The sequence below is a fragment of the Protopterus annectens genome, chromosome 7.part1 (genome assembly GCF_019279795.1).
Source record: "Protopterus annectens isolate FY-2018-M chromosome 7.part1, PAN1.0, whole genome shotgun sequence".
Taxonomy (NCBI): domain Eukaryota; kingdom Metazoa; phylum Chordata; order Ceratodontiformes; family Protopteridae; genus Protopterus; species Protopterus annectens.
The window spans coordinates 66,470,063-66,492,472 of record NC_056740.1 but is presented as its reverse complement, the minus strand read 5'-3'; the positions used below and the strand labels follow the sequence as shown (position 1 = coordinate 66,492,472).

The following is a 22,410-nucleotide window of genomic DNA, read 5'->3' as shown; positions in this document are numbered from 1 at the left end:
TACAAATTTCATGCCTTTAGCTAGCACTTGAAAATGACTACTATTGACTTCAAGATTAGTAAAACTGTATATTTTAAAGTTGTCGTAGGTATATATATTGTTTTCCACTACAATACCCTTATTATCATTATTGTTCTTAACTTCAACTGGATTGGGGCTTGGCAGTATTACCAGTTTTGTCGACTTCGGTACCAATTCCTTTTCTCCTTCCAGTTTCCCTTGTACTTTCCCCCGTAACTTCCCTGCTGTTTCCTTGCTGTATTCTGGTATGGTTGACCCTGTATATTCTGTTCTACGTGAAAATGGGCTCCTTCTGAACCATGTCTCCTGTAATGTGCACTGTTGGTTTCGTAGTATTTGTCCCTTTCCTGTATCCCTTCTTTATCACGTCCCAACCAAATATATGCTTCTCCCTTCTTATATTGTTGTATATCTCTAGTCAATTTTTTCCTTTTTCTTTCCTTAATATTGGTTATCCATTTCTCAGCTAATGTGAATTGTTTTAAATATAACTGCTCCCACTCATTAAACAACAAATCATTTGTAATGTTCATATCCAATGCCTCAGCTTCCTGAATCAATTTACTCAATTTTGCATCATTAAATTCCATAAGAATGTTCATATATTTAAACCCACATTCATCAAAAAATGTATTGAATCTAGTACTGGAATTTTCATCAATAATAATACCCATAGGTTTTTTAAAAAACCTTAAGCCTTGTGGGACAATTTCCATTTCACTATATTTTTGTAAATATACATTATCCATTTTAAGTGCATTAATTTGTTTTAATATTTTCCCAAAACCATAAATCATTTCTTTCAAACTTCCCAACTGTTTAACGGACGAAACATTCTTGGAATTAATAACATTGTCCGTATCCATATTAAAACATGTATTCAAAAATTTGTTTATGCAAAGTCCCTGATTGTTGGTGGTTTCACCACTCCTGTCCTTCTTATTGAATTCAATTCCTTTGTTCTGTACAGGATTAACCATCACAGATGAATATGTTTTTACTGGAGGTGCCCGTTTGGGTTTGGTCCCAGTACGGAAGGCCTCTTCGTCAATGTCATAAATAGAAAAGTCAAAAGTTAAATCAGGTAAATTAATTTTACTGTAGTTGTAAGATTCCAAAATGTTTAAGTCTTTACCCTTTTCATTGCTGTTACCTCGCAGCCCAAAACCTTGTCCATTGGGGATGTTAAAACTTTCTTCAGATAAAGCATGTCCCTTAGAGTCATGTAATTTATTTACTTCCTCATTATTACCACTTAAAAAAACTAGAATTGCTGTTACACAAACCTGTAACTGCTCCTTGTGTGTCCTTAGTTGGTTTAGTTTTGTCGACTATAAATGCCATTTTCCGTTTTTAAAGAGTCTAAGTGGAGTTGTACACTTATTGGCCGAGTCGTGGTTTTCTTTGTTGTATTTAGTATGCTACATAGACAGAGAAAGGAAGACATAGGCAATTAAGTCTTTATGACAGGGAAGTACAAATATCAGGGGGTAGGGAGTGAGGGAACTGGAGAAGTGAAAAAGAATTAATAAGTGTACCATAAACAAATTATGTTAAGCCGCGATGGTGCAGCATTAGCATTGTTGCTTCACAGCAAGAGGTTCTCCCATTCGATTCTCAGCTGGAGCACCTTCTGTGTGGAGTCTGCATGTCCTCCCTGTGGTCGAGTGGCATTCAAAAGACATGCGTGAATGGTCTTGCCTTCGTTGAAGGTTGGGAATCAGGCTGGCACCTCGGCACCATAAAAATCTACTGCCAATCATTAGTGGACTGGAGTTCCGCTGTGGCGACCCCTAACCAGGAAAAGCCAAAAGAAAAACAAACATAAACACACTATGTTACAGAGAATCAAAGAGACAATATACCTGCAGTGTGTTGTCAGGGAGCATTTCATACAGATGAAGAAGAAAAGGAAGGCCAGACAATGGGCAAGAAGGCATGGGTGGCAGCATGCAGTGCTTCAAGACTGAAACTGATCTAACTAAATAGTATTTCATGAGCAGAGTGCTTAGGTCTTAGGACACAGCTGATTAAGAAAACACTGAGGGCAGGTCAGGGGAGTTGTACAAGGTTGTGAGGGGTGGAGCACTGAAGGGTCAAAGCAGGCATGCAGGAAGGGCTGCTGCACAGGGTGAATTAGATAAACTTGGCATCTGACTTCATATTTCTTATATTCATATACCTCACTGATTGATGGGAATGGATATCTAGTTATTTATTAGTTTCCTTATTTATTTACATTTTGTTTACTAGGTAGGTGCAATGATCAAAGGACCCTTTTCATGCATGACCCAGACCTTAAGTAAGGCAACATACAATGGGTAAACAGATACAAAAGAGGACATTTACAAAAACCAAAACAGTTAAAAATACAAACTATGACTGATATATTTGGAGATGCAGATTTGAGGAAGAATAAAACAAATGGCATTAGATTTATGACATTAAGTTCAATATATTTATTTTAAAAATTACATATGAACTGGGGAAATTAACAGAGTTAATGCCAACCACAGCTGTTTGCCTCCTTAGCCAGTAATTTGATGATGTCCATAGACAGCCCTGGAGTGATACATGCATAAACATATCCATGCCTGTGGATTATAACATGTGCTTAATGGAATCTGTGAAACAGGAGCATGTAAAAACCTCCAACATTTGCTTGAGCAAATGCAAAGTATCTGGTTAAGTCAAAAACATACAGTTTTTATATATCAGTGATACTGGTCTTGCAGTAACATACCTGAATAATATTAATCAGCATAATGAAAAATTACATGGATAGACATATCCAAAACAGCCATTTCACTACTCTGATTGAAACTCCAGCACTAAGCAGTTTTAGGATGTGGAATTTTGAAGATCTCATTCACTTACAGTTTTGACACAACTTGTCTTCTCTTGTCAAAATGAATGTTTTCAAGCCATGTTAAGATCTGCTTTAGAAATGGCCCACATCAGAAGTCCTTTGACATGTAGCGGTGGTACTTGCATTATAACTGATATGGCAGCCTTAGTTACTGAATATCTAATCAGGTGTTTTTTGTTTCCTGTAAAGGTAACCAATTTGGATCAGCAAGTGATGGATTCAAGTATGGGAGAGAGAAACACAACTACAGGCTTCAGTACACAAGGTAAAGATAAAAATGATGCGAAACATAATTCACACAGCCTTGCATTAAGGAGGAGATGTACACAGACATTTGTTTTATTGGACAGACATTTTAGTATTTACTAGCATTAAATGTTTGTTGATCTATTGTGTGAAACTGCTTTCTAAAGCAGCTATGCGATTTTATGACCTATACATGCACACGGCTACATTGTGCAGCTATCAAAGATCAAAGAAATAAGTAATATTTTGTTCTGTAAAGATTCTCACACAATAAAATGGACAATGAGCAGTAAAATAGAAACATCTTGATATGTGAGTGCAAACTTTGCAAAAATGTTAGCACCTAAAATTGAAAACATTTTGATTATGAAAATAAGTATGGAATTTCTAAATCTTGTTACTATGTTAGGTATATATTTTTCATCTGATTTTACAGTGTGCCTTGTTTCAGTCTTTGGTTTACTGTGTGTGTGTGTGTGTGTGTGTGTGTGTGTGTGTGTGTGTGTGTGTGTGTGTGTGTGTGTGTGTGTGTGTGTCAGAGAGAGCGAGAGAGTAATAGAGACAGAGAGAGAGAGGAAGAGCAGGACAGACAGCTCATGCATGCATATATTCAGTACATTTGAACAAAGTGTAAAACTATTTTTCATACATATGTTACATGCTAGCTCTGGTATTTACAGACATTCTATGAATTGTGCAGAACAAACACAGTGCATGTGATGCAGGCAAACACTGTGCGCATGATGCCTAGTATGCTGTTATGAACTACTGTGACACCGAGACATGAATAGTGACTGTTGAAGCACAACAGACACCTTGAGTTGTTAATGGGAGAGCATTCTAGAACAATGTGTACTACTATACTTTTCTTGGTATGAGGAAAACATTGGATAGCATGGCAGTGCTACGCAGCTTAACAGTGACTTGCAGGTTAATAAACTACTTAGTAACATACAGAATACCTTTCTAGGTTATATTTCAGTGCTTGCTGTGCCCCATCATCATAACTGTGAGTTATTTATAAAAATATCTCAGATCTTAGGTATGACAGTGGATCAGGCATCATTATCGTAATAGGGCAATGGTGGAATTGGGCATTGTGCAAGATTCCATTTCCTTGCCAGTATCACTTTGTGGGGACAGGAAAAATTTTCTTGAGATACCAGGTCTGTCTTTACTGTAAGGAAATACATTGCCAGTAAAGATTTTCCTACCACACAACAGAGTTGTTCTGGAGGTTTGTTTTGTCAGAGCTAATAAACTGCTGCATGCCAAGCAATATATTAGGAGAAAGGGGAACTGCTTATTGCCAAGTGCACAAACATTGTACTGTGCGTGGCTGCTGTCCTATAACTGGCCCCAATGGACCAGTTATCACTCCAGTGGTGCCACTTTGCTGAAGTTTGAATGACCACAAAAGTGCAGTATGCATATGTAGTCTAAGCAAGGAATACATTGTCTACAGAACAGTTACACAGAAAAGCACGCATAGGTGTAGAGATCTGTATGAATTGCTATTGGCTTAACCTAACTCCACTGTGCATCGACATTCATGAACAGGAAGCTTTTTTTGTTTCTGTTTACTTTTTTCTGAGCATACTGGACTCATTACAGAATACAGAGGAATAGGGCTGCATTTATTCCCATAAAGTGGCAATATAAGATTTGTGGCTTCCATTACTCACCGAACCACTATGTATCATTGAAAAGGTTTTTTTTCTGTCTACAGGGTCCCAGGACCTTAATCTCGGAGGACGTGCAACTTCTGAGGATGTTATGTAAGTTAGATGGCTTATCCTCACTGGTAACTGGTTCCGGTGCAGATTATTACATCTCATCATGTCTTCATGGTTAGTAATCGAGGGTCCCATGATATCCAGCCTTGCTTTAGAGGCAATGACCCTTGCTACAATCGCTATTGTTATTAAAGATGATTGAAAGATTTGCAAGGTAGGAACTGGAAAAGGAAAAGCCTCTTATTGCTGCTAGAATAAGATAAGAATATATTAATTCCTGATATATATTCTTTTAATGGAATTAAGGTTGATTACATTTTTAAAGGCCTGTAAAACAGGAGATTGGGTGGGTAGAGTTGGTACTTCATTTGTCTGTGATGGCAAAAAGTGTAAAATCCAGAGACTGAATGAAAGGAAGTTAGTTGTAGCAGGCACCATTGGAAAATTTCCATAGTCAGAAAGCAATTTTGTACATAGTTTAGGGGGGTTGTGTGTTTAATTATTTTATTATGGGAGGAAACCTGCCAGAAGACTCAGAAAGCCAGATAATAATGACACACTGAAGTGCTTATTGCAGAAATGCAGTGATATGTAACCTGTTCCATGGCATGCGGTAACATTAGCAGTTGTGCACTCCTTAGGACTGCATCATGGCACAAACAGTTCAAGGGCAATGACTAATACGGAGAGTAATATTAACTCCGGGCAAATTTAATTGCTATTTTGGAATGTCAGAGGCCATACTAGTCTGATTAAAAGGGAGAAGATTTTAATGTTGTTCAAATGCCAGGTGCTAGATTGGTTGCATTGCAAGAAATACATCTTTCAACAGTGGAACATATAAAATCAGATAGAAAGGGATGTAAGCTGGTGGTGAGTTCCAAATATGAAAGAGTGAGGAAACAGGATTTATTTTTTGGTTAAAAGGTCTTTGCAGATGATTCTAGTGTCAGTAATTCAGGATAGAGAAGGCTGCATGGCACGCTAGAAAAGTTTGTATGAAGGGATGCTTCTGAGGACAGTGGCATTATATCTCCCACTAAAATGTAAGTATTTGATCATGATGGAAACATTTTACACAGTGGCATTTTTTTAAAGGTGGCTTAATTATATCTGTAGACTGTAATTTGACCATGTATGATAGGGAATGGAAAGAGATGGAAAGAGAAAAAGCAGACAAGAAAGAAGAAACTCTCTATTGTAGTTTTAGAAGCAATTGGACTGCTTAATGTATGGTTAGTACAGAGTATGCCTGTGACAGAAGGCTATATTTAAAACAACAAAAGTGGGGAAGTCCGTCAAGGATAGACAGGGTAGTTATTATAGCAGGCTAGTGAGAATTGATAGGTAATATGGGGATAGGCCCATTTATTTATTCAGATCATACATATTTAATAGGTTCATAGGTTCATAGGTTCATAGGTTAGTACTAGGCTATCAGCCCTAGGGCCTATACAAGCCTAGCCATAACAATTCCCTGGCTATTTCTTCCCGCACTATTTACTTCCCTGGACCCCTGTCTAGCAGGGTGACTGACATGATCCCTGGGGTGAATTTCCTTTCTCCCATCCAATCGTCAAGGTTCCTTTTGAAGAGGGCCAAAGAGGCACTCTGCTTGACATGTATGGGCAATCTATTCCAGAGTCTGGGGAGTCCCTGGGTCAGGAACCTATCCCTCCAGCATGTTTTGTTTATTGTGATGACAAGGTTTAGATCCCTGGAACATGTGGCTCTGAGGGATTGGGATTTCTTCAAGTGTAGCATGTCCAACAGCTCTGTGTTTGACATGGCCTTGTATGTTAAGCAGAGATCGCCTCTGAGTAGACGATATGCAACAGAGTATAGCTGGAGTTTTTTAAGGTGGTCAGCACAGGGCATCTGCTTTAGGCCTGTGATTATTTTAGTGAGGTATTTCTGCGGCCTTTCCAGTTGTTGCAGATGTCTTGAGAGGTACATACCAAATGGGGCATTGTATTCTATAATGGGTCTAATGAGGGATGAGTACAGTGGGACAATGACCTCCTTTTTTCTGGATGAAAAGCCCTTAGTGATGAGGTGTGCCACATAGAAGGATTTCCTGACTGTTGTGGCGATGTGGTTATCGAAGGTGAGACCACTGTCCACCTGTGTCCCTAAGTCTCTTATCACACTTTCGGTGTTTAGTGTACTGCCACCTATATGGTAATTCACAGATACATGTTTTTTTCCCAAAGGGGATAACTATACATTTATTGGCATTGAGCTTGAGCTCTGGTATCAAGCATCTGTTTCTGTAAGGCCCTTTTGTAGAGTATCCACATCATTTGGGGATTCAATAATGGCTCCCAGTTTGCAGTCATCTGCGAACCTTGTTAGCCAGAGTCCCTTAGTGTTGGCCTGTACTTCAGAGAAGTAGATGCCAAAGAAGAGCGGTCCCAGGAATGAACCCTGAGGTACTCCACTTGGCACTTGTCTGGAGCTGGATTTGGAGTCGGCTACTTTTACAGTGTAGGTTCTATCAGTAAGGCAGTTAGCAACCCATTGGGTAACGTAAGGATTAATGCCCAGCTTAGTAAGTTTATCTATGATTCCAGAGTGGGGGGTGGTGTCAAAGGCCTTGGCAAGGTCTAGATAGGCTGTGTAGACCACCTTACCCTTGTCCATGGCTCTGGAGACTGATTTGAAGAAGTCAATCAGGTTCAGGAGACAAGATCAGCCCTTCACGAACCCAAACTGGGTGGGGTCCAGCGTTTGAAGGTTGCCAATGTCTTTGTTTATAAGTTCCATGATAATACGCTCCATGGCCTTGCAGATCAGGCTTGTCAGACTGATGAGATGGTAGTTTCCGGGATCCAAGGTGGATCACCCCTTGTGGAGTGGGATAACTGTAGCTCTGCGCCACTCAGTGGGCATGAAACCTGAGGTGAGGCTATGATTAAACATGACACTTAGGTGAGGTGCCAGTTCATATTTTAGTTCATGTAGTACACAGCCTGGGATGTCATCTGGTCCCATGGATGCTGTATTCTTAGCTTTGGAGAGTGTGTTTTCTACCTGTGTGGCCGGTATTACCTGAATTTGGAAATCTTCCAGTATTGAGATGGGCCATTTAGGGGGTGAGAGGGGGGTGAAGTTGGCACTGAATCGATCTGCCAGGATATTGGCAATATCCTTGGGATCATTATATTTAATGCCATTTTGTTTTAGCTCAGAGCAGATCTGAGCATTGCCATTTAGATTCTTGACATAGTTATAGAATGCCTTGTGGTTGTCTTTGGAATCTTTGGCAATTTTATTTTCGTAACTAGCTTTGGAGGATTTTATGAGGGATCTCAGTTTCTTACTGAGGCTGGTAAGGGAGTTTTTTGCATCCTGGGATTTTCCTTTTTTCTGCAACAGTTTCTTCCTTTTGTTGTAAAGTTTGTTTATGGCAGGGGACCACCAGATTGGCTTCATTTTTTTGGATGAGAGCATCTTGGTTCTATTTGGGATGTCACGATTCATGCATGAGTGGATGTGCTCATACAGTGCCTTAGTGTAGGATTCAGCAGTTGAACTTTCAGTTCCCATCTGCAAGGGTGTCATGAAGTTTGTCACTTCTGACTTGAGTAGCATGAAGTCGGCTTTGGAGAAGTTTTTTATGGAGGTTTCCTTACTGGGGGGTGGGGGTGGGATGTGGATGTTAAGGGGGATTAGCGTATGGTCAGACCTGACTAACGAGGCGGTGACCATAGGTGTGGAGCATCGATTTCCCATGTTGGTAATGACCAGGTCTAGGATATTGGAGCCCCTGGTGGGAATATGGATTAGTTGATCCAGGGCATTGGAATTTATGAATTCCAAGAACTGTTGGGCAAAGGTGTTGGTACATGAGTAGTTTTCCCAGTTAATGGCAGGGTAGTTAAAATCACCAATTATTAGGGTGTTTGGTTCTATCTTAATATTTTCCAGTATGTTTAGAAAGGTGTAGTGAGAATCTTGGGGTATGGTGGAGGATCTGTAGCAAGCTACAATTTGGATTGCAGTCTTACATAGTGTTAGCTGCACCTGGAGAATTTCAGATGCATTGTGTTTGGCAACTAGCCTGGTGGTGTGAATATCCTTGGTGAATATTGACACTCCTCCACCTTTAGTGTTTCAGTCCTGGTTTGGTGGCCGAAAAGTGTGGTAAGAGTTGTAGCCTGGTATTGCAGGGGTGCTCTCTGGAGCCCTAAACCAGATCTCAGTTACTGCACAGATATCGATGTTCTCCATTTTTAGGAGTGCCTCGAGAGAGTGCATTTTCAGGTTTAGACTTCTAGCATTGAGTAGCATTACCTTCAGATTTTGCATGCTTGTACCTGTTGCGGTGGTGGTTTTGTCCTTTGAATTTTGCCTAAAAAAGGCACTATAGGGGTGGCAAGAGCCTTGGCCAGTAACCTGAATCCCAGGGGCGGCAGGTGCAGACCATCTCTGGCAAAGCATCATCGTCTATCAATCATGTCGTCCCAGCCAGACAGATACTAGATCCCAACACCAGTAAAACAAGAAGCGATGTCCTGGGGATCCAGAAGCTTTATTGTTCACACAATAAGAAATACGATAAAAAAATTGTAACAGTTCAAATTGACATCAAATACTGAGCGCTTTCACCCACTGTAAATAATGCGGGTTTCTTCAGAGTACAGATGTAATGTCTTTGCACCAGCCTTATGTAGTAGTAAAAATTAAATACATTGATTGATTAATTGTTTAATTTATACGTTGATGTACATTGTAAAGGTATTAGTATGAGTTTTTCACACATAATAAAAGACTCCTGGAATTGTTTAGAAAAACTAAGAGAATTCAATGAGAATTATACAGAAGTTAAATACACTATGATAACGGTTGATGTTATTAACTTATTTAGTGTCATACCACATAATGAAGGGTTGACATTTTTTGAGAAGATTTTGGTTAAACACAGTGGATTTCACACTGTTAAAAGGAAGCTATTACTGGATTTTATGGAAATGATTCTAAACAATAATTATGTTTTCTTAGAAGGTGAATATTACAAACAATGCACAGGAGTAGCAATGGGGGCTAGGTGTGCCCCCACTTATGCTAACTTAGTCCTAGCATACTGGGAAACCGAAAAAGTTTTCACATCTAACTACTGGGAGAACATTATATTTTATGTCAGATTTCTGGATGATATTCTGATTTTCTGGAAAGGTGAAGAAAGTGATATAAAAGATTTTATACATTACTTAGATACAAGTACTAGTTTCCTTAAATTTACATTTCAAATACACAAAGAACAGTGTGATTATTTAGATATTAGAATGTATAATAAAGATGGTAAGATTGAATCAAACATTTTCCGCAAAAAAACACATTCCAATAGTTATTTGCACTATGAAAGTTATCATCCTTACTTCCAGAAGAAAAATTTGGTGAAAGGCCAAATGGTCAGACTCTCTCGCATCATAAGTGAGGACCAAAACTTCTTGGAAGAAAGTAGATTATTAAAGGAAATGTTTTTTGAAAGGGGCTACCCGCAAAAATTGTTAGATTCAGTATTTCAGGAGGTGTCTAATAATAGGGACACTAAATTCAAACCGATTATCCACAATGGTGTATATAAAAGATTAAAAGAACCAGAACTTGTAAGTAAGAAGGATTCATTTATCATACCATACAACGACAATTCAAAGGTAATAGTCACAATTCTAAATGATACTTGGAATTGTGTGTTTAATAATAAGAAAGAATATAAAGAGACCCTAGGTTCACACCCGAGAATAACATATAGCAGGGGAACTAATCTGAAGGAGATTTTTGAAAGTAGGGCTCCTAGATTTAAGATATCTAACATGAAGAAATGTGGGTTTTGTAAAAGTTGCAAATATATCAACGATGGACCCTATTGTACAGTGTATGATTATGGGAGAACACTCCAATGCCCGGGACAATGTAATTGCAATACAAAAATGGTTGTCTATTTAGCTAGTTGTATTTCATGTCCTGCATACTATGTAGGTAAAACTAAGAGAAAATTAAAAGAAAGAATTATGGAACATGCAAGAGATATTAAACACAAAAAGGAAACTAATGCTCTTTATGTTCACAGTATTACATGTTGCAACTTTAAAAGATTCATATTTTTCATCATAGACAGAATACACAACCCCTGGGAAAAGGAAGGCGATCTAGACAATTTATTGCTAACCAAGGAGTGCCTGTGGCAACTTAGACTTAATGCTAGCGCCACACCGGGATTGAATGGACATATTAGCATTGCTAGTATTTTAAAGTACAAATCATTATGCATATGACTATGTCTCTATTAACAAACACATGTGTGAAGTATAACTGTGAAAAGTATTGATATGGTTTTTAACTATCAATCTACAAAATACTATACATATTTTAACAACAAAAAATTTTTAATATACATTTTTTATACATATCTATGTTCAAATATTTTATGGATTTGTATACATTGTTATTTATATGTGTAATTTATAAACTTATATTTATTTGATTATTCATATATTTATTTTGGTATACACTGAATACTACTATTTATTTACATATTTATATAATTAAATGTATATTTATAACTAATTTTACAATATAATATATTCATTTAATATAATTGCATTATAGTAATGCATACATACACATTTAATATGTACTCAATATAAACGTAATATAGTAATGCTCACATATAAATTTCTATGAAATTAGATATAACAACTTTACCAAAACAAGATACATTATATGTGGGAACATTTTTGAAGCATTTCTTTGTGTGTGATTACTTCTAACATTCAAGCATTTTGCATATTTATGAATTTAATTTAGCTTGTTACTATCCGGTGGATAGCTTTTTTAAGTAGACATTTACGTATATGCAATTTTAAGTTTTATGCCCTCATGTATTATACGTTATGAATGAATTGTCTTTATAAACTTTACACAACTCTTATACAAACCCCTTACATTTTATAAGAACAACAGTTTCAACTATGGGTTAATTATTAAAGAAGAAATAAAGTGCTGCGTATAAATTAAACAATTAATCAATCAATGTATTTAATTTTTACTACTACATAAGGCTGGTGCAAAGACATTACATCTGTACTCTGAAGAAACCCGCATTATTTACAGCGGGTGAAAGCGCTCAGTATTTGATGTCAATTTGAACTGTTACAATTTTTTTATCGTATTTCTTATTGTGTGAACAATAAAGCTTCTGGATCCCCAGGACATCGCTTCTTGTTTTACTGGTGTTTGGATCGTATTTACTTCAGATACTAGATCCCCTTTGAATGACACCAGAAGCTTAGCCAATTGTTGAAGTCAATCATTTTGTCCTTATATTGTGGTATCATTCTTGGCGAAGGCAGGATGCTACTCAGGGCTAGGATCATACCTGCCTGGGCCACATGATCCGAGAGCTCTTCCATGTCTCTTTTCATGTAGTCCAGGGAGGTACATCTCAAGTCATTCCCTCCAACATGGACAATGACAGAGTCATACTTGTACTTGTTGTGGAGTGACTTGAGTGCATGCGTTATGTTTCAGATCCTGGCACCCGACAGGCAGCTTACTGTAATTTTCTCCTTGTTCAACCTGGTGAGAGGGACATCAGTGTGCCGGACTATAGAGTCACCTATGACTAAAGTGTTAGGTACATTGTCTTGCCTTAGGGGCTGTTGCTGGGTGGCACACTGGTGTTGTGAACTATGTAACACTTTGGTTGTGACTGGTGTTTGTTTGCATTTCAGCTTCAGAGGTCCTTGTTGCTTGGGCAGGTTACAGTTAATGGCCTCTGCATATGTGGATTTAGTGTTGCTATATGTGGGTGTTGGTGGTGTGGGTTTAGAAGGGCTATGTGTTGCTTGAGGTGTAGTGTGGGTGTTAACCTTCTCCTCTTGACTGTCTAGCACAATCTTGGGTAGAGAGCTTTGCTTCCATTTTGGCTATGTAAGTGCATCTCTCACAGGTTGTAGTGTTGGGTGGTAGGAGGAGAGGGTTGTCTGTGTACATGAGGCAATTGCTGCATTGCCCCAGTATGCCCAGATTCACCAGGTGGACAGGAGAAATCACCAGAAGCTGACCCTTGGACATGCCTGGTTTGGTGCTTTTTTTTTTTTTTTTTGTAAAGTACAGGAGCTGTTTTCCCTTATCTTAGCAAGGTACTTTGCAATTATAGGCTGTTTAGTGCCTACTATTAATTTCTCCTTATTAACAAGGAGAGTTGAGTGATTGTATCAGTTTAAGACTTCCTAGTGCTTTCCAGCAGGTATTAGTGAAAGTGCTAGTCACAGGGATGCTTAAAGGTAAGATGAAAAAAAATGCACACTGCAGTGTGCACTAGAGAAGTTAGATGTGAAAGTAGGTAACTTAATTTTTACCTGTTTAAAAAGTTAAGGTTTAGTGGAGAGTTACTATTTTTAAAACAGCAAGATGGATTGAAAGGGGTGGTCACTTTTGTATTCTGGTACTATGGAATACAGTAGGATGGCCAATAAATTTAAATAGTTGAAGGGGAGGAATTTCAAAAATGATGATTTTGTGATTACTCACACAAGCCAGTGAAAGTAGAGAGGAAATAAGATATATGGTCAGATTAACATAAGAGGCAGGCAACTAGAAAGATAGTGGTATTTAACAAAACAACTGTAACTGGGTGGGAGGGCAGGAAAAAAATTCTGCCAGACTCAGAAGAGAGAGAGCTGTGGTCTCTTTTGAAGTTTTAATATGCTGTTAAAGCAGAATGCAAGTAAAACACAAGGTAAAGAAAACAAACTACAGTATTCAAAATATAGAAAAGCAATAAAGTAATACAAAAATGCAAAAAATAAAAGCAAACTAACCTTTCCTTTACAGCAAAGTGTAGCAGAGTCTGGAAGAGCCTTTCTGGTAAAAGCCTAAATTCTAAATATGGGAGTAAGTGCTGACTTGAAATGGGAAAGTCATTGGAGATTTCCTCTTTATGTCTTTCAAATGGAATCATTAAACAGCCAGGTCACTTAGAAATTAAAACAATTGATGGAATGACTAGATGAGGGGTCAGTTACAGAATGGGAAGCATTAAAGAGAAAGTTTATGAGTGAGTTGGTGAAGAAAGGTAGGGAGGAGTCAATGCATGAGGGACTGCTGAGAGAAGTCAGGTGTAGGCAGGTTAGAGAACCAAAGAAGGAAAGAGGTGTTAGGAATGAGGACTTGGACAACCTTAGGAACTCCTTTGACAGTGGAGCAGCAACCAGAGGATGAGAGGATTTTAGCACAAAACGTGGAAACTGATAATGCATATAGAACTACCTTTCCCAAAGCACTGACAGCTTTAGTGGCCAGGTTAAGGCAGCAAAAGATGAAAAGGACTGTGGTAATAATTTAGAAGTAAGATGGACAGGTGCTGGAAAGGATGCCCTATACAATACTGAATATCTTTGGTGACTATTATGCAGAGCTTTACAGAGGCATGCCCCTTGAGGTGGAAGGGGGAAGAAAATATATAGATATTTTTCTGAGCGGCTAGCTACCCCTCAGTCGGGTGAAGCATTAGGAATAGGACTGGTAAAGGAGGTGACTGTGGAGGAGGTGTGCAAAAGCCTTAATAAGCAAAAACCTGGCAAATCCCAAGGAAAGGATGGGACACCTATTGAAATCTGAAAACTTGGAGTAGACCAGTTGATAATGCAGTGGGTAAAACTGTTTAATAGGTTCAGTAAAAAGTGATAGATCCCCCCGTCTTGGAAAGCAGGGATTGTAAGCAGGTGACTTGATACTGTCAATAAATCATCCGAAGGAAGATATGGACAGAATCTTCAAACTCTTGTCTAGATTGGGTGAAATCTTGAGATACAGGGTAAACAAGATAAGACTGAGGTGATCAACATTAGTTTTCCTAACCGAATAACAGGGGAGATACTTCATTCACTGATATGTTCTGCTGCACCTGTTAAATACCTAAGACCGAGGTGATCAACATTAATTTTCCTAACCGGATAACAGGGGATATACTTCATTCAGTGATATGTTCTGCTGCACCTTTTAAATAACTAAGACTGAGGTGATCAACATTAGTTTTTCTAACCAGATAACAGGGGACATACTTCATTCAGTGATATGTTTTGCTGCTGTTAAATACAAAGGGGGTTTAAATAATATCCACATTTGTGCAATCAGCGTCAGTATTTTATGCAGAGAAGTTAATGAGGATTAAGGAAAATTTGCAGTGGTATTAGCATCTTAATCTGGAGTTAGACCAGACAGTAGAGGTACTACAGTGACATGTGTTGCCATATGTACAGTATCTGAGTCAAACTTTCTTGAAGATGTCAAAAATAGATGTGTCAGTAAAGGTTAAATGGTAGCTTCAGGACTTTGTTTGCACAGGTGGTTGTTCACGAGTCATGTGGTAGAAAGTTATCTTGCCTAGAGACAAAGAAAAGCTGGGATTTCCCAACTTTTTGTCATATATTAAATGAAGACAGCTCAGGTGGCTTAGTTGAGTAGATGCTTTATAAGAACTTATGAAACTAGGTGGAAAGAGATACTAAAGGTTATATTTTCCTGGCTGAAGGGTAGAAATGTGGTTGCGTCAATGTAGGGCAAAGACACAAAGGTGATAGAGCCACTAATTCTAGTTGAGATAGTTAAGGATGCTAAATTATTTCAAAGGGACAGATTAAAACAATTAAGAGAGGACCTACTCCCAATCATTTGGAGATTGACAGTCCCTGGAGAAGCTTGATTGTTGTACACATGGAGGGAGGACATTTGAGTTAAAGTATGAGGACCCGATATTGACTGGGGGTAGAATCATGAGATGGGAAGAACTTCAAGTGAGGTTTGTGCTGAAACAGGAAGTTAGGTTACACTTGTATGCTTTTGGGGCTGGGATTCTTCAAACATCGTGGGTCTGGATGAGCCCAGATGACTGGCAGTTATCATTAAGTGAATACTGGAAGTGCAACAATCTGGTATAGTGGATGGGGACATCATATCTAGGTTAGTTAAGGAGATTCAGAAAGAAAAAGGGACCTGTTTTAGGTTATGAGATGTAGTTGAGAGTATGTTACAAGAAGAAGAAATAAGTAACAAGCATTAGCAGGAGGTATGGTTGATGAGATGAAAGGTTTTAAGGTTCAATTTTTGTCTAGAAATACTTGCAGACGTATTTTTATGTGCCAGTTGGGCTGTCCAGAATGTTTCCAGAGAGATGGGGATGCCGGCAATGCATGACATGGGGGACTGGAAATTGTTTGCATACCTTTTGATCATGTGACAGTCTGAATGGTTTTATGCAGGAGACAGAGGTTGCTGTTCAAGCAATATCTAAGTCCGGCACAAGTATTAGTGTATCTAGGTATTTCCTGGGTATTTAGTCGGCACAGGAGGCTAACATTAACTGTAGGAAGTTACTGTGGATTTTAACAGTGGCTGCAAAAAATAAGGAATATACAAGGCTATGGAAAAGTAGCAAGATGCCCACCATGAATGATAGGAATAATGGAGGAAGTCAAACAGCAAGCATGGATTTATGCACGAACTTGGAAACCAATACCAAGAGCAGGTGTAGGGAATGCTGGGATCATTGAGACACTTATAGCTGATACAATGAGCGATGTGACCTAGGGAAAGAAGGTTGTAGATGGGGAAGAGGGAGTATGGGAAGGTTAAAAGGAAAAGATTGGAATCCTCTGACAAAGGAATGGATATACTGTAAATAGATGTTTTTATTACAAGAGGGCAGCCACTATGGTGCAGTGGTTAGCGTTGTCGCCTCACAGCAAGAGGTTCTCCGGTTCAATCCTCAGCTGGAGTGCCTTTTGTGCGGAGTCTGCATGTCCTCTCTGTGGTCGCATGGGTCTCCTCCAGGTGCTCCGGTTTCCTCCCACATCCCAAAGACATTCTGTAGGTGGATTGGACACTAAATTGGCCCTAGGCATGAGGGTGTGCATGGGTGTGCCTTCCGTGGAAGGTTGGGTGCCAGGCTGGCAACTCAACACCGTAAAATTCTACTGCCAATCATGAACAGACAGGTGATCTACTGTGGCGACCCCTAACTGGGAAAAGAAGAAGAAAATGTTTTTGCTACAAGTAGTTAAGCTAGAGACCAGTTGGCATAATGGTTAAGGTCTATCCTGACTTCTGGCCAATGCCTGTTTGGATTTTTCATATTCTCCCTGTGTCTCTGTGAGTTTCTTCCACTTCTGAAAAACATGCTGAGTGTTTCCATCTCAAATTCACCAATGAATGGAGCAGTGGGCAGCAGCACAGACTCTACATGGTGCCCTATAGGGGAAGAGTTGCACAGACCAGCTGTTTTGGGCATCTTCTGTGGTGTGCAGTATCTTCAAGATAGGAGACATTGATCTCAGACTGCACACCATCACAGGCTCAACCACTTGATGATATAAAATATGGCTCTAAGTGATTCAGTCATGTGGGATATCCTGCCCCAGGCAGCCAATCAGTCAGCCAGTATAATTAAGCTTGATAAAGATCTTGTTTATGACATACGTCACATTTATGCTCCCCGTACAGAATGTAGGGCATAAAAGGTATGTATGGACACAACTACCCAGAACTTCTTTTGCTACCAGTTTGACCACCATTGTTGCAAGTAGCTTTGAACATTTTGTTGCTGTATTGAATGTTTAGCAACACCAGAAAATTTCCCTGTTGGTTTTTCTTTTTATTTTTAAATTTGCTTTCTTGGTCTTGTATTTTTTTATTTCATTTCATCCAAGAGGGAAAAATGACAGTGTGGGAGGTAGAATCCCCATAAGGATCATCATTAACAGTGTCTTTTTTTTGGGGCGCTTCCCATGACCATACCTCTATTAGTATCTGTAAGGCATTTGTGCCTAAGGCACTCAGAAGTTGTTTGTCTTCCCTGGCCATTTATCTTGAAAACCAACAGCTTAGACAGTTAGCCCAGGGTACCATGGCAGAATCTTTTAACCCTGAGATACTCCCGCTAGGTAAAAGACCAAGAAGTCATGGCCAGATTCTTTAGCTGTCCAGCCCCTACTGGACGTCCATGTAGAAGCAGGTAATAGCTCTGCAGATTGTTTGGTATTTACGTCGGATTCCTCTGGCATGACTCCTCTGGATCCATCTTTTCACACCTCCTCTGTGGCTTTGCCGGCATCTGCTCCAGACATGGGGCGGGATCGTGGTTGATTATCTGGGAAGATCCTAGAGGGATTCTGCAGATATTGGTCTGGGATGAAGTACCGGGTTCTCTTCTCAAATCTTGTCAAGGGTGGGAAGCTCTGGTATTTGTTAAAGCTGATGTCTCTTCTAAGAAAAGACAAAATCTGCAGCATGTTTCAGTCTGTCCTATGGATCCCCAAAGGGAAGGGCAGGAGTTTACTTAGGGCTGGATCTCCATCTTAATGGCCCTGAAGCCTACTCAAGGGGTTTCAGTATCTATTCCTCCTTTGACCTCTACCCTTATAATCAGTTTATGGAACCAGATTCCTCGGATGAGGATTCCCTGTCTGGTGAGGGGTCTTTGTCCTATTCTTCACAGATGCCATCACCTTTGACTTATGGTTCTGAGTCTCCTTTCAAGGAATTGTCCTTTGGGGCACAGTTGCTAGGATGATGAAATTCTTTAAGTGGGATTCTTCTCAAGTGTTGCATATTCAGAGACGATATTATGAGTTGCTTCAGGTGAATACTCCTAAACCATTAACAGTTCCTCCTGTGTTGTCTGGCTTGTTAGATACTATTATTCCAGCTTCCAAATCTGCTGATTCTCAGCCTCCTGCTCCTAAGAAACCTGATGGGTTCTAAAAGGTTCCTGAGGATTGTTTATTTTTATTTAAATGTCCTTCTGCTGATCCTGCTGTGGTGTCAGTTTCTTCTGGCAAACCTTCTAAACTTTTGCCTTCTGATAAGAATAGCAGAGCAATGGAGAGGATTGGCAAGAAGTTTACACTGCTTCTACTTTGGCCTTTAGGGCTATTAATTATCAGACCCACATGACTAGGTATGCTCTGGCCTTGATTTCTCAGGCATGCCAGGTTATCTTGGCTCTCCCTGATCCTGATGGCAAATCCTCTGCCTTATGTTTTTTAAGTTCTGCTTCTCAAGTGGCTCACCACTCTATTAAGTGCAGCTATGATGCTGCTAATGCCTTTTCTAGAGCTACAGATTTTGGGTCCATCATGAGGCAGTATTCTTGACTTCATCTCCAGTCTCTTCCTGATGACATTAAGACCAAGTTATTGCATGCTGCTTTGGATAATAATCATCTTTTTGGGACTGCTGCTGCTGGCATGTTTAAATCTCTTCAAGAGAAAGACAAAGTATTGCAAGACTTTAAACATATTTTTGTCTTCAACCCCTAATTTCCAGAGGATTATTCTTCTAGATCTGCTTTTGTTCCCAGGCAACCCCGCCAGACCTCTAACAGCAGGAAGGGCAGGATGCAGGAACCCTCTGTAAAGGCTTCTCAAATTTCTGTGGTCCAGAAACCTCCTTTATCTAATAAGAATGCTTCTTTTTGACAATCCCCCTCCCCACACACACACACACACACACACACACACCTTTAGACCAGGTTCCTTTATCCCTTTGGCTCTCCCTTTGTCTTCCAAATTGGCATCTCATCACTTCAGACTCTTGGATTCTTTCTGTCATCTGTCAGGTTGCTTCATGGTAGGAACCTCATCTAGAGTAACTTCCTTATTTTCCAGAGGTTCTACGGTCCCTGTTGAACCAAGGGACCATTCAATCTGTTCCCCCTTCCCAATTGGGATGATGTTTGTATTCCGAGATGTTCTTGGTTCCTTGAAAGCAGGGCACTTGGAGACCTACTTTGGATCTCTCCTGGTCCAACAACTTTCTTCATATCCCTTCTTTTCAGATGTTTACTCCTTGTTTATTACCCCAACAACTTTCTTCAGATCCCTTCTTTTCAGATTTTTACTCCTCATTTATTACCCCAGGCATTTCTGGTGTCCTTGGATCTGAAAGATGCTTACTTCAAACCTAATCACCCTCTGTACAGGAAGTTTTTACATTTCACTGTGTCTTCCTATAATTTTCACTTTTCTGCTTTGCCCTCTGGCCTCTCTACTGCCCCAGGGGTATTCACAAAATGCCTAGCTCCTGTGATTGTCTTCTGTAAGCTCCAAGGCATTCAGATTTTTCCTTATCTGTATGACTTGTTGCTTCAGACACCTTCTCCCCATAGTTTATTACAGGATCTGCAGTTCACCATCTCTGTTCGTCAAAGTCTGGGGTGTAGTATTAACTCCCAAAAGTCCGTCCTGACTCCCACTCAGGATCATGTGTATCTGGGTTGCAGGACTAAAATGATGCCAGTGTTGTCCTCTCTTCTGCCTCCTTCTTTCAGTTCCTTTTTCCCCTGACTGCCATACTAGCCAGGGAGTTTCTTTAGGCCATGGGATTAATGGTCTGTTCTATTCTGCTGCTTCCTCTTGCCAGACTGAATATGCAGAAACTTCAGCGGTACCTCAAGTTGGTTTGGCTGCAGCGTCAGCCTCTGAATTTCAGTATACCTCTCCTTCCCTATCTCAGGGAGGAATTCAAGTGGTGGATTCAATAGTTTGTTCTCAACCCAGGCTGGCCTTTTCAGCTTCCAGTTTATTCTCAAGAGCTGTTCACCAATACCTTGGACATGGGGTGGGGTGCATCTCTTGGTCACCTGAAAGTTCAGAGTCTTTGGCCTCCCCATCAGAAGTCAGACCATATCAACATAAAAGAGATGAGGGCTCTAATTCTGGCCCTTCAGGCTTTTCACCACATGTTATCTCTGGGCCCCTTGAAGGTGTACACAGACAACACTACAGTGATGTGGTATGTCAACAAGCAGGGGAATATGAAATCTTACCTCCTCTGCAGGATGGAGCTTCAGGCTTGGGAAGTGGCTCTCAGTTATCAGTTAACTCTTCAGGCAGTATACATTTCTTCAGAGCACAATCTTATGGCAGACTCTCTGAGCAGGTCTAAAACACAGTGTCATGAATGGATGCTTCACAGAGAAGTGTTTCTGGGCATTGTTCATCAGTGGGGTATTCCTCAGGTAGACCTTTTTGCTTCCCTCTGAACAGGTACCTTCCTCTCTTCTGTTCCAGAGTGCCATGTCATCATGCCTGGAAGACAGATGCCCTATCCTTTCTGTGGAAGGGGGGGGGGTCTTTATTCATTCCTTCCTCTTCCTGTACTTCCAAGAACCAGCAGAAGATTTATCTGGACTCCCCAGAAATCTTGCTAGTGACTCCCTTTTGACTGAGACAGCACTGGTTCCCCCTTTTTAATGCATCTAGCCAGGGGCAATCATCACAAGTTACCTCACCAGTTGAATCTCCTCACACAGGACAACAGGTCTCTCATCCATCCCCACTTGTCCACTCTGCAGCTGACATTGTGGGTGATAGGGTTTTGATCCCTTTCAGGTACCTCTTTTCTGAGGACATGCTCAAGGTTTTACAGGAGGCAAGGAAACCCTCAACCAGAAAATCTTATATGTCCAAATGGAATACATTTTTGGTTTGGTGCCATGCTCATAACCAGGGTCTTTTTCAGTGGGGGTTCCTCTGGTCCTCTGTTATTTGTATGAGCTGCTCCAGTCTGGCTTGGACTATTCTTCTGTGAAGGCCCATTTGTCAGCTATTTCTGCTTGTCTCCTTTGACAACTCCTTTAACCTTTGACTTCTCATTTTGAGTTCAAACAAGTGCTTAAAGGTGTCCTGTGTATTAGACCTTCAAGAAAACCTATCCCTCCTCCTACTTGGGACCTTAATTTTGTTTTTGGAAAAATTTACTCAGGCTCCTTTTGAGCCTGCAGATTCTGCTTCTTTGTAACATTGTACCCAGAAAACTGTTTTGTTGCTGGCTGTTCTGCTCAGAGAGTTTCTGATCTCCAGGCCCTTATGGCGATTCCTCCTTTTTTGGTTTTTCACAGGGACAGGGTGTTCCTTCATACTAATCCTTCTTTTATACCCAAGGTGATAAATGAGTTGTCCTTAAATCAGTCAGTACAACTCCCTTCCTTTTCTCCTTCTCCTCAGTCTGCTGCTGAGAAGGCCCTGCATACCTTGGATTTGCATAGACAGTTCAGGCACTATTTGGATAAACTAGGACTATTCATAATTCTGATCAGCTTTTTGTTTCCTTTCATCCCAGATCTTTGGGTTTAGCAGTTTCTAAGCGAACCATCTCATCCCAGATATCTACGGCCATTACTTTTTGTTATTCTTTTCATAGCAAGTCTCTGTCTGCTTCTGTTAGATCTCATTCTACTAGGACTGTTGCCTCTTCTGCTGCCTTTTTCAAGGGGTTGGATACCAATTCCATCCTTGAAGCTGCTACTTGGTCTTCAGTATGTACCTTTACTAAGCATTATAAGTTGAATATGGTTTCTATGACCAGAGCATGTTTTGACAAAACCATTTTGTGGGTTTGTTATGGGCTCTTCTCAGTCTTCCACTCCCATTCTGTTTCTTGAGCTTTTTTAATCTCCCTTCTTTAAGGAATTCTGCAACAGTGATATAGAAGGACATAGTACAGTTGTATAAAGTCTTGCCATAACAG

At 40.0% G+C, this 22,410-nt stretch overlaps 1 protein-coding gene across 2 annotated transcripts in view; it reads left to right on the top strand.

Moving 5' to 3' along the window:
* The window catches only part of FAM189A1 (family with sequence similarity 189 member A1), a 2,511,558-nt gene that overhangs the window by 2,139,537 nt on the left and 349,611 nt on the right, over nucleotides 1–22,410 (top strand). For both annotated transcript variants that reach the window (XM_044078557.1, XM_044078558.1), the window contains one exon: nucleotides 3,080–3,155. In XM_044078557.1, the coding sequence (XP_043934492.1) occupies nucleotides 3,080–3,155 (76 nt within the window). The remainder of the gene's footprint in view (nucleotides 1–3,079; nucleotides 3,156–22,410) is intronic.